Source organism: Falco punctatus, assembly GCF_963210335.1.
Source record: "Falco punctatus genome assembly, chromosome: 1".
Lineage (NCBI taxonomy): Eukaryota > Metazoa > Chordata > Aves > Falconiformes > Falconidae > Falco > Falco punctatus.
Window position 1 is genome coordinate 78,357,026 of NC_137580.1, and position 12,964 is coordinate 78,369,989.

Sequence of the window (12,964 nt, forward strand, 5' to 3'; positions counted from 1 at the left end):
CTCGCCATTGGCTGTCGGTGGATGCTACTCGGGGCGGTGGCGGCTGGGGGAGGTGGTGAGGCAATCGGGTCCCATCTGCTGCTCCGCGGCGGCGGCGGCATCATGGTGAGCTCCCCCGGGCCGCCCTCCCTACCCGGGGGAGCGGGGCTGATGGAGGGCGTCTGGTCCGGGCCGGGCTGGCCGGGTCCGGGTCCGTGGTGGGAGGGAAGGGAAGGGGCTGAACCCGCTTAGGCAGAGGGAGCCCTAAGGGGAGCCGGGTCCCGGCCCGCTGGTGTGGGGGGAGATGGGGGAGGTGTGAGGCGACGGTTGCTCCCGCCGGGGTGAGCGGCACCGGGGTGAGAGCGGGGCGGTGGGGAAGCGTGGGGTGCTGCGGGGCGGTGGAAGGGGCTCCCCCGCCCGGTGCCTGACCGTGCCGCCGCCGCGCCCTGCCCGCAGTACGGCTTCGTCAATCACGCCCTGGAGCTGCTCGTCATCCGCAACTACGGCCCCGCCGTCTGGGAGGACATCAAGTAAGTGCGTGTGACTGTGCGTGTCCCTCCGCGGGGCCGGGGGGCGCCGCCGGCGGGGACCGGGCAGGGCGGGCACAGCCTGGCGCGCCCCGATGGCCGCCGCGGGGCCGCCCGGCATGTGTCGCCGTGGCTGGTGGCAGCGGTCTGCGGGAGGCGGCTCTCGGCCGGGGCACGGCCCTTACCACGGCTCTCCCCGCGTTTCGTCCCGCACGGGGCCTGTCACGCCGCAGAGAGACGCCTTGCTCGCGCTCACCGGTTCCCGGAGCTGCAGCGGGGATGGCATCCGTCCCTGCGGCCCCCTCCGTTATACAGCGCGTGCGGCAGAAATCATCTGCAGGCAAAACGTCCCAGAAACCGGGGGAGCCCTTCCTTGGGTCAGACCACCAGGTGAACCATGCGACAGTTCACTCTCTGTGCGCTCCTGAGGAACTGCAATACAGTTTTTACCTAGTAAACTGTCTAAAACGAGTGTAAGGTTTTGGTAATTTTTACCTAGTAAACTATCTAAAACGAGTGTAAGGTTTTGGTAATGTACGCAGCTTGCAATTAAAAGTCACGGCTATAGAGAGATACATATAAGAATGATTTTGGGCTGTTGAACCTGACTTCTTGTGTCCAGCCCTTGCTTGTCTGGCAGTATAACATTTTTCCAAGGAGATGACTGTCTTCACTTTAAACTGATTAAATGTGAGATCGCACAAAAAGTTTGAAATGGGTAGTGCAAACAATATTCTATTTACCATAAATATGGTGGGTTGGATACTTGGGCAGAACTACAAGAAATATATTTTTAAAAGCCATAAATGCTTACAGAGTTGTAAGCTTACTTTGTAGGTCTTCGTGTAACTATGTAGTCAGAAGAAAGAGTTTAATATAATCTCTTGATATTGTATGTTTTAAGGGAGCACTGTATTATCCAGTTTGGAGAAGGTAGTCATCTTTCAGTGGGATGCCGCCTTTTACACTACTCTCCCATTTATTTGGGGCCAATTTTAATATGTCACTATAGCTGTCTTGCCATTGTCCTAATACAATTTTTGGAGTTAAAGGACTTCACTTGACAGTGAAATTTTTGTGACCGTGACAGTTTTTTTCATTAATCCATTCATTGAAAATGTGGTAATCTTACACAGTACCGTGAAATCAGAGAATCATGGAAACATTGGTAGGAAGGGACCTCTGGAGGTCATCTAGTCCAGTCTTTGTTCTAACCAGGTTAGCAGCACTAGATCAAGGTTCAGCTGTGACTTTTGTCTAGCTGAGTCTTTAAAAACACCAGAGACGGAGAGTCCACAGTTCTGGTTCAGCAGACATTCACTGTTCCAGTGATTCCTGACAGTTACTTTATAAATTATGCTTTGCAAATGCAGTTCTGTGGATTGCATAGGTGAGTCTTCAGTGAATGCCACATAGTTTTGTACTGTAAGTTGTGAGTTATACAAGTTTATTTTTCTTACATACCTTATTTAAACACATTGGTCATTTTCCGTGAAAATTATAATAAAATATATATATATGAATATAATACAGAATGTTCACTCTTTCCTGGTGTGCCAACCCTTACCAAGATGTCTTTGAGTATTATGGTCCGTTTTTGTCCAGATTACCCACTTAACAGAATTTCTATTTAAGATTAATCCATCTGAGAAGATACAAAGTTTCTTCTTCAAGTACACGATCATACTGCAGACAGTGAGAACCCGGCCATAATCCCTGATGCATCCTATCTCTTAAGATTTGATGCACACCTATTAGTATACTGAAGGTAACTAAAACCGATGGGGAGTATTACTCATTTAACATTTTTGGGAAATTTAATGGAAAGATACAAAATACTTCGCTAAGGTCAGCTGTGAAGCTTCAAGAAGCTGCTACATCCTGTTTCTGTTTCTCAGCTGAGAGACATTTCTTTCTTGTAGTAGCCCAACAGCTAGGCTCTGCTATTAATTCACAGAGAAGATGGCTTTCTGAAAGGATACTACCACACCACCACCCAAGAGTGGAAGAAGAGGGGAACATGATCTGCAAGAAAGAGCCAAAATGTATGCAACAGCTGCCATAGCTCCTTATGCAAAAAGTGTTTGCAACAGGGTATTTATTCAGCAGGATTTTTCTTTAAAAGTAGCGTATTACAGAGTTTAGAAACCAGCAAACAAACCCCTGTATATCTCACTGGAACATAGATATAGTGGTGCTGATTTAGGAGTTGGTACAGGGTCAACTGAGAGCCACTAAATGCTTATTCTTTTTGGTACTTTAAGTTCCTATGGTGCACCTACAGAGATATGGAAGAGGTTAGATATTTTACCAAAAATATTATATTTACCAAAAACTTATATTTACCAAATACAGACTTCTTGCGAAGGCTTTGTTAGAACTGTTAATCGTTTAGGAAAACACGGGAAGATACAGACCAGTGTTGTGGCATGGTGGGTTGAATCAGTTGAATCACCCGTGATTGTTTTGGAGGAGTAATTGTTGAAGTCAACAGTCTTTGGCTGTTTAAAAAAAAGTGAGAGGTGCTTTGCACTGTGTGGTTGAATTTGCAACAACTTAAGCATTTCTGTGAAGCAGGAAAGCCTCTGCTTTGGTTTTTTTTTGCATGTTGAGCTGATCACATACAGCTGTTCTGTTCTCCCTGAAGTCATTGCAGAAGATGTAAATGAGCATTGCAGACCTCTGGGTTGTGATTGCTGAGTGATTCCCAAATGCTAGTGGCTGAACTTGGAGTTAATGTTTATAGAAGTGAAAAGAAAACATAGAATTGAATAATCCAAAATAATGAAACCAGGTCATTCTTCAAAAAAGTATGTTCAGAAAAGTTAAATACTGAACTGAAAGGGTATGCTTCATTTGCAGCATGAAGACTCTTGTCTTCTCTGGCTTCTTCAGTCAAAAGTGACACTGTGTGAAATTCTTAAATACAGAATTTGGGAGACCAGATAGTTGAATTTTATACTTTTATGAGAGTGGTGGTTTCATTGCCATCGCTTACTCTTACCTGAGTCAGGGTGATGATTTCAAGTATCTGTTTCTGCTATTTCATTCATTTTTCAACATTCTTGTGAAAATCCAATCTATCTGAAAAAGATACATACTGATTTTGTTTTCAAATGTCCCAGAGTGGAATTCTGGGAAAGTTAGACGCCATGGGTTTTTCATCCATTTTTAAAACAGAATGTAACTAAACAACAGACTTCTTTTTTACACATCAGGCAACCTTTACAATGAGGCACTAAGCTCATGGAAAAATAAAGTATGTACTTTGAAATTTTACTGAATATAATTTTTGTCAGCTCGATGGAAATACGTCTTCGTTTTCCTGAAGAACTAGAATTAAAATGCTTAAAACCTAAACAGTTCAAGGCCATCTATTTCTGAAACAACACTGTTGATCCCAAATAGGCTGAATTCAAAATAAGGTGAAGAAAGCTGGCATATGAGTGGTGAAAAGTAATCTTGATTTATGGAGCCTTTATTAATTTTCTCAGCCATAAATTCCCCAAAATTTGTTTCTTTTAGGTAGTATGCATGGAATTACTGTCTATGTACCTGTCCAAAACAAGAGAGACTACCCACATTTAAAAAAAAAAAAAAGAAAAATCCAAGACTTATGAAGTTCTGTCTTCTCTGGTATGTTTTTGTGGTGGGCATATTTAAATAGGTGTGTGGTTACGTGTTTTCAAAAGGGACTTCTATCATGATAAAATCTGAGCTCTTCTGCAACAGGTGTCACACTTGGCTGAGCTGAACAGCCAATATATGTGAAAATCTGTGCACTCCATTCAGCAGCTTGAAAAGTTTAATTTTGTAACGAATGTTAACAAGGATGTCTTCTTGAAACATCTCCAGGATAATATTTGGGAGCTAGAGCAATGTTGTCAGCAGGAAGTATGTAAATAGGCATTTATCCTCTCTTTCCCAACAGTATCCCTCTGTGTTTGATTAAATGAATACAGGGTTTTCCCATGGGCTCCTAAATCTGAATTTAGGCCAGGATAGATGTTCAAACTGTGGCACTTTCAAATAAATTGCCAAGAAAAGGAATGAGATCTCAAGTATTTCATTAAGAAATGCATTAAAATGCTTCATTGCAAGACTGTAGAATAAATCAGTATTTTTCCCACAGAGGTATGTGAAAGATACAATTTTGGGAAATGAAATGGCAGTCAGTCAACTGCAGTCTTCATCTTCCTTCTGTTTCTATGGTAGAAGTTTCCACAAGAACATGTGTAGCCTGATGAGCATGGGCAAACTAGAACAGGAATTCTGTATTTGCAAAAAGTAACTATCTGGAGGTCAAACTACTTTTTAATGGATTCTAGAAAATAATATCTGTGTCGAAACTTGCACAGTAGCAAAACAGGCATTTTGTGCCTCAAGACCCACGTATCCTTTGCTGGCTGTACATTAGCGTGGATGCAGAAAGCAAGTAATTGTCTTTGTTTTCCTGGTGCTCAATGCTTAGTGTAGAATTAAGGCATCATCCTGCCTTTGCCCTTTATTTGTCCTGCTTTTGTGGGTTAAAGCTGGCACATACTGTCCACACAGGCTCTTAAATGCCAAGAATCCAGGGAGCCTGCAGGGTAGCACAAACGTTACATGGCCCCAATGCTCTCAAAGTGCACACAAAGGAGGAGTGATAGTCAATTGCTTGTCCTATGTGGAAGGAAATTATTGTTGTTCTCCCCCAGACTTTACACATTCTCACCTACCAAGGCCTCAGGCTAGTTGAGTGATCAGAATTTGTTTTCTGTAACTGTACTGTTAGGGTTAAAATGGTGAAACCCTGAGGGTTGAGAAATTATTCTGGTGCAATATAAGTGGAAGGCTTCTCTCCTCAGTTTCAAATTGGGTTTGACTTAAGTGGTAGAGAACACTCTACAGTTTGCGGGAGTGAAATGAACTGCAGGGCTATCGTTTGCCTTAACAAAACTAAACACACAAAACCTACTGCATCATATCGGTAGAAGTTAACGTAGGTCAGACTTTAGATACTCAGTGAGGCTTTTGGAGTAAAATGTAGATGATCTAAGAATACCTGTTTGTTGGGTAACTTTTCAAAGGCATTCATGTTGTTGCGCGTTGGCTAGTTAAGTCAGGAGAAGTAGATGCTTTTATTCGTTTATGCATTTAATGATGTCCTCCACTGATTTTCACTAGAATTTAGATACTTAGGAACTCACTGACAGGATATGATATTCTGATTAATTTTATTTGCAGTTATATTCCAAAGTAGTAAATAATATAAAATCAAATAATAGCAAATGTACTCAACTCTGCCTTTAAGAATATATATTACAGGTTTTTTTACAGGGGAAATAACTCAATTTTTAAAAAATTTGCGTTGTTTCCTGGGACTTTCTTGATAGTAAAACCTGCCCGTTGTTATGCTTCTTAAACAAAGCAAGTAATAAAAACCATTTTGTAGTAGAATAAAGGTACTAGCTTGACTTACTGTGTCTGAATAACAAGTACAGAATGTCATCTTGTCAAAAATCTAATTTTCTTCTTACTAATATGGCAAAACACAATTTACTTTTGATGACAGATCCTATAAAATCAAGGTTTTGGCCTATTACTGTTGCTTAGGACAATGTTTAGAAATAATAACAATTCATACTGTAGTATAGTTTGCCTTTTCAGAAACTTAGAAAAATATGCACAAAAGCTGTAATAAAAGACTATTGTTACACTTGCAACAGTAAACTCTTAAGAGGTGTTGGAATTCAGATAATGTGTAGGTCTGATGTTGGTGGCATGTAAAGTCCGTGGAAGGTGGGTTTCGAGCACAAGAAGTGCTGAGTACCTTGAAAAAACAGGTCCACCTGTCTCAAAGCTAGCACCCAAAATCAATGAAACCTGTTTGATCTGTGGTAGTCTTGCCACTTTGAATGGAAATGGTATAACTGGCCTCATGACCTTGTTAGAGAGCTAATTAATGCTTGTGCATGCAAATAGTATAGGGATCAATTCCACAGGAAGTCTTGCTAGAAAGGAATAATTCTGTCTTCACAGCTGGATTGGAAACCTGTGTCCTAAATCAAGCCTGAGGTTATATATCAAGGAACGGGATAAAATAAAATATGCAATAATTGTGCATTAAGTGAGTAGGATCTGGCCTCAGTACTGAAATAACCGGTAGCCGGGAGGAAAAGGAACAAGTTCTGTGGGCTCATGGGGGTGACTGCCAGGTTGTGTCATTCAGCCTTGGGGGGAGGCAGGGGAACATGGCTTGGAGCAGACTTCACTGATGATGTTACAAGCGGTACCTAAGTCCATCTTTCATGCTTTCACAAAGCAACAAAAATCCCTCGTCAAATGCTTGTGGCTCTTTATGAGACACTAATTTTGTTTCGTCATAATCATTCTGGAAAATGGCATGTTTTCTAAGTTTTCAGTTGACCTTAGCTTCTATATATAGGACAACCCTTTACAAAGCATGTAAACCAGTATCATAGTCTATGCCAATCTGTCTACAGTATTAAAAGTGTCACTTCTGCTGGGAGAGAAGATGGATAATTGTCAGCTTAGAATGTAACGTTTTTGGAGAAGTTATATTTGTATATGTAGATATATATGCATATAAATATGTCTATGTGTATATGTGTGTGTGCACATGTGTGTACGCATGTTATATCTACGTAACCACAATGTGGCCTGGGCAATAAAAATGCAGACTGAACAGGAGATAAGAATCAAAGATCTGTACAAAATGTGAGGTCTGGGATTTCGGTTAGTTATCAAGTGTAGCTGAAGTGAGAGAAAAGCCTTCTAGTTATTTGTGGTATGTTTCAACAAGGGCTGAGTTGCAAGGGAACCTTGGTGACAAACTCCTTTTACACATCTAAGAGTAGGCTTGGACATGCTAGGACTTCAGGGGTTTTTGATCCTGTTAACATATTTGGGGTTTCTCCCATCAGTTTCCTGGCTCTCCTGTTCCTTTCTTACGTACTTCTTTTCTCAGGAACTGCAGAAAAGTCCAGGTGGCTAACAAGTGGCTTATGGATTTTACCACACAGGCACGTATAGCTGTGGATGGCAGTGGTGGAAATCAGTCCCATGTGAATTGTCTCTCCCACTTCACTGAACTGCTGTGAGCTTGCTCGGTATTGCCCTTTCCCAGCCCACAACTAATTTATTATAAAGAATGCTTGCTTTACAGTTCATCTAAAGTTACTGATTCTTTTGTGCTCAAAAATGTTGCAGACATACTGTGTTAATTATCTTAATTGTTTTCTCACCATGAACACTAATGAAAAAACAGATGATTCACTAGAGTTTTAGATTGGAAGTTCATACTTTTTTGGGGTTGTGTAGTACTCAGTTATACTTAATTGCAGTGGTCTGTGAAAAAACATAAAAATTGATTTTTCACTCTCTCCTTAGTACTGTGTGGGTTTACCTAGTGCTGAAGATGGAGTGTTCTGTTCAATCTATCTCATAACAGTTCTGAAAAAAATGCAGATTACTTATAAATAGATGTCAGAAAGAGACTTTGGAGAACCGTTAGTACAGTATAACCTCTAAATAATGAGTGTTTATCTAGAAACTGGAGTTAAGCAGGAACGTTTGTTGTTGTTTATGTTTCTAAGTCCTTATTTCATATTATTCCAAAATTCGAAGCAGTATTTTTAAAGTTTTATTAAAACTGGTGCTGAATAGATGATTCTTCATGGGCCTGGAGGTTAATTTCACAAGACTTGTAGGGTCAGGACACTGCACTTCTGTTCCTTCAGTTCCTCACAGTGGAGGGACCTGCTTGGAGGTCAGGAGTTTAAACTGTGTGGATGTCAAATTCTTTAATTTGTTTGGAAAAGACTTGGCTAAAAGGAAGTAGTGGCATGTTGTGAGACACGTTGTCATTGTTCTTGCAGTATCTCTCAGGTACTTTGCAGTTTTCCCAGAACCGGGAAGTGCTTTTAGACTTGCCAGGATACAAGGTGTTGTAAACATATCACTCACTCTTATAAATGAAACACTTTAAAGAGTATTTTGTAAATACTGTTCCTTTTAGTCCACTTATGTAGAAGGAAGCAAAAATAATACTAGCTTTATATTTTTAATAATATTTTTAGTATTTTGAGTAGTAGCAAAGAACTTGTACGTTTGTTAACTGTATCTTCTAGGATTATCTTGTTATGAAAACTTACATTAAACACTCTCATATCCAGCCTGTGAAACTGGGAAATAGCTCAGAACTCTGAAGTCTATAAATATGCCTATTTACTTTACCCAGAACATCATTTTCCTGGACAGATTCCCATTTTTATTTAATCTTGTAACTTAATATAATTTATGTTTTTCCCAGCTGGGTATTTTGAAATATCTCTGGCCCATCCACAACATCTAGAAGTCTTAGGTTGTTGGTTTTTGGGTTTTTTTTTTTTTCCTTTTGGGAGGAGTGAGAAGAGTGGTTCAATATTTTTAATAATTTTTAGCAAAGCATCTTTGTGAAATACATGAAAAAAAGATGAGAAGTATTTTGAAAACACAAACCACCTGTGAATTTATATAAGGAGCAGTGAGTTTGCCATTTTAAAGAGATGCAAAGACAATGATTTTGGTTTCAGTGATACCATCTTTAGTTCTGACACATGTAATTCTGTTTAATAGTGTTACTCTTGGAACTGAATTAAACTTGACGTGCTCCTATCAGTGAGATCAGAACCGTGCTGGGTTCCTAAGTGCAGCAGTGTTATTTTGTCATTAGATTGTTTTGACTGGTCTCTTCAGTTTAACGAGCACTTTTTCCATCCATGGTACACCAAGAACAGTTAAGTACAATGGTGGCAAAAGTCCCAACAGAAACAATACCTGTCATGGAAGAAGTCCTAGAGGTGGTCTTGGAACTAGCTGTTGTTGTGTGTTCAAGGTGACACACCCAGGGCATGCACTTCGTACTGGAATTTTGATAGGAAGAGATCCAATTGTATTTTGGGGACACTAGATGGTCTGTTAAAGTGACACCAACAGGTTCTAAATAATAATGTTATATCACAGAGAAGCCTGTGCATCTTCAAGGTACAAAGTAATTGTTCCATGCAGTCTTGTACCATCTTTTTTTCCTGTTTATATCCATTACGTTTTGCAATATTTACCATGTGCTAAGTTCTGAAATGGGAAGGGTTCTTTTTCTGTAAGAATTTCTTTTTTTTTTTTTTTTTATTACAGCTTTATGATTTACTACAGAGACAGGATAGCAAGCACTGCTTCACAGGAATAAACAAGTTCTGACAGCAGCAGCCAACCTTCTTGATTCTGATTTATTCAAGTTCCCTTTAAATGCTACAATCTGACTGCAAAATCCATGTTATGCAGATCGGGCTATATAAGTAAAACCAACCTGATGTGACATCTTGTTCAACTGTGTCTGTAAAATCTCTAAAGATGGTAGAGGAGGTCCTTACTACATCAAAATAGAGAAACTTTTTTCGTCTATGTGAAATACAAATGTATGCGGCCTGTGGCTTAAAAATCTGCAGTGCAAGATGCATTTTGATTTTAAGAATGTTTTTTTGTCAGAATGTTTGTTCACACTTGATATTTCAGCCATCTCTGTGAATTATTAACATCACGTTTGAGCGTTAGTAGTGTGTTTTCACATACTAAACTAGTTTCACAATGGGAAAGATTTTCAAAGGGCCCATTGTACACGTGTAGTATCACCTGTAACACTGTGCTGTGCTGCTAGACCAACAGCAGTCTGGGGGCTGCTAGCATGACTGATGGAGGAAAGTCCACTTAAAGACTTGATCCTGCTTTGATCTACTCAATAGGAATTTTTCCATTGATTTCAAGGTCAAACCTGTATGTGAAAAATGGCCTCTATATAGCTGTGCTATTTTCCATTGTGCAATGGTTGAGGTTCTTTTTTTTTCCCATGTAAACTTCCTCACATTAACCTGGATAATACAAACATTCCGGAGGAAAACAAAGGTATTTTAGAAAAGTCTGGGCTAGAATCTTTGTTTCCCACAATTTGAATAGCTCTGTAATCATTCAGAATTAGAGTAAATAGAAAAGGGCTGCCAGACCATAGCAGTTAGGACAGGCATAACATAGGATGTAAGTTTTGAACCACAAAATACCACATCCTGTATGCTGACAACAGGAGTCGGTTTGGGCAAGAGCATTAAAATCCTGGTTTTAAAAAAAGTTTTAAATGTAAGCTTACTGGGGAGCAAAGTAAACCCTTCTTTTCTCTCTAGAAATGTGAATGAGACATAAATTGTAAATTCTGTTACGTTTGACTAAGTAGTTGTTTTGAAAGAAAGGCTGTACAAAAGTTAAAAGTTTGCTACTGTAGTGCTGTTCCTTCACTACAGAACTAACTAGGGCTTGGAAATTTGCCAGAGCTTGTTGCTTTTGGGTCATTTCCAGTCAAGCCCTTAAGAAAGTCACCAACATGTTATTGCTGTTAATACCTTTGTGATCAAACACTGTGGTCTGGAGAAAACATTAGAGCTATGCTGACTTACTGCCATAATTTTATTTGGTAAAAAACTGGGAATAAAGACTGCAGCAAAACATTTCAAGGGAAATGCCACAGTTTTTCATAAAGCTATGGATTATGAAGTTTTCCATGAAATATGGTTAGCCAGATGTAAATCCCTTGCATCTAAGGATGCCATGTTATATTGCAGTTCTAATCCCAGCTCGTGAACCGTCTCTCAACCAGGAGAGGGAAGGTGAGAACAGGTGCGGTTTTCTGGTCTTTTAAATTTCACATACTCAGGTTTGTAGCCATACCTTATTGTCCCACACCGGCAGGTTTGCTTTCATACGTGGTACTTGTAGATTATGGAGTTAAGAACAGCTATGTCACACCGGAGGAATTGCTGTTGATGGACAGCCAGCCAAGAGCAGCTCCACAAAGCTGACAAAGCAGCCTCACTTTTAGTATTAGTTGTAACTATTTTCATAGCACTGTCATGTATTTCTTCATATCAGCCTAGCTGTAGAACCTGTTCCTTCGTGTAAATGCCGGTAGCTTTGGTGGATCAGGTAGGTGTCAGCTAATGAGATGAGGAAACTGCAGCCATGAGGAAACAATTTAGAGACTGCCCATTCACCTGAATGAACGTTTCAATGACTTTGTCCTGTTTCCTAGACTGCTGGTGGTCATGGCATGGTCAGCTGTTCTGGTGCTGACAGCAGTGATGCTATGCTCTCTGAAACAAGATTGTTAGAGGACTTGCCGTTTTGTAGACTTGTGGAAGGACAGGTGCCTCTGTAAACCCAGTTGTTTTCACATTGCATTGGCCATTTTGGATAAGCTCACAGCAGCATTTCGCCATCACGTTCAGTCTTAAGTCTACTGAAGTATTTCAGAGAGAAAGACTTTTGGATGGTTCTCACTGCTGCCAGATTACTGGGGGAGGCAGAAAGGCCTCAGAAGGTGCATCCCATCTCCCTGGAGGCGGGGGACAGGCTTCAGCTGCCTGCACTGAACCGTCTGTCCTGTCCTCTGCCACTCTCTCTGGCTACACATTCTGTACACCCAGCAACTTCTGTGACCAGGGGATGAAGAAGACAGGGAGATCCACCCAGAAAAAAAAACCAACACAGAAACCCGAATATCTAACTGAATTATATTTCAGCTCAGCATCTAGCTGAACAGTTGGGATGGACCAGCACAACAGAGCCTAGAGGTATGGGGACGGAGTTTTCCTGGAAAGGAAGAAAAGTGTTCTGGAATTTCAAGTGCAAGCTTTAAAAGTGCCTTTTACCTTTTGACACAGGTTTAGATCAGACATTGTCATGGGATTTGCCATATTTGTAGGACAAGCAAAGAAATTTTTGTCCACATATTTTTGAGTGAGGAGTGTAATCCTCTGCACGAGTAAATATTTGAATTGACAAATTTTCTAGAAAAAAATTCCCCAAATGAAATTAGCTTTTGTTGGATTACATTTTTTTTTTAAATATATTTTTCTCTGTCTTACTAAAATAAAAATAACTAAAAGCTACGACTACTTTGTGGTGGTGGTGGTGTATTAGCCTGCAATACAACCACTGGTTCCTTTTCCCATACTGCTGGAATCCCCAGCAAGACTGCTAATACTGAGGAAGAGAAGCCTTATAGCAGTGAGTTTCACCCCAGAAAATTTTTTCAAGGAATGCAATGTGACTGGTAATAGAACTATTTTTTGTCTAACTTTATCAATGAAGTTATTTTAATGGGAAATACATCATTAAGGCTACAGAGGAGATGGTTACTAAGTGACCCAAAGGATCTAGAGAAAACTGGAGAAGAACAAAATAGCTACAATAATCTAAATGGAATAGGCCTTGAAATAACCAGTGATGATTTTAAAAAGAGGTGGCTTAGAGAAACTGCAGGCATTGAAGAAAAACTTTGAGAAAGTAAACTAAAGACAAATTAAAAAAAAAAAGGGGGGGGGGGGGGGGGGGGAAGCATGGCTTGGCACATAGAAGGAAACAGGAAAAGT

At 40.4% G+C, this 12,964-nt stretch overlaps 1 protein-coding gene across 2 annotated transcripts in view; it reads left to right on the plus strand.

Moving 5' to 3' along the window:
* GUCY1B1 (guanylate cyclase 1 soluble subunit beta 1) overlaps positions 1–12,964 on the plus strand; it is a 39,698-nt gene continuing 26,734 nt past the window's right edge. The window contains exons 1-2 of one of the 2 annotated variants that reach the window (XM_080385252.1): positions 24–105; positions 436–509. In XM_080385252.1, the coding sequence (XP_080241378.1) occupies positions 103–105; positions 436–509 (77 nt within the window). In that variant the 5' untranslated portion in view covers positions 24–102. Of the gene's footprint in view, positions 106–435; positions 510–12,964 lie in introns of both variants that reach the window. The other variant, XM_080385253.1, reaches the window with a different exon arrangement.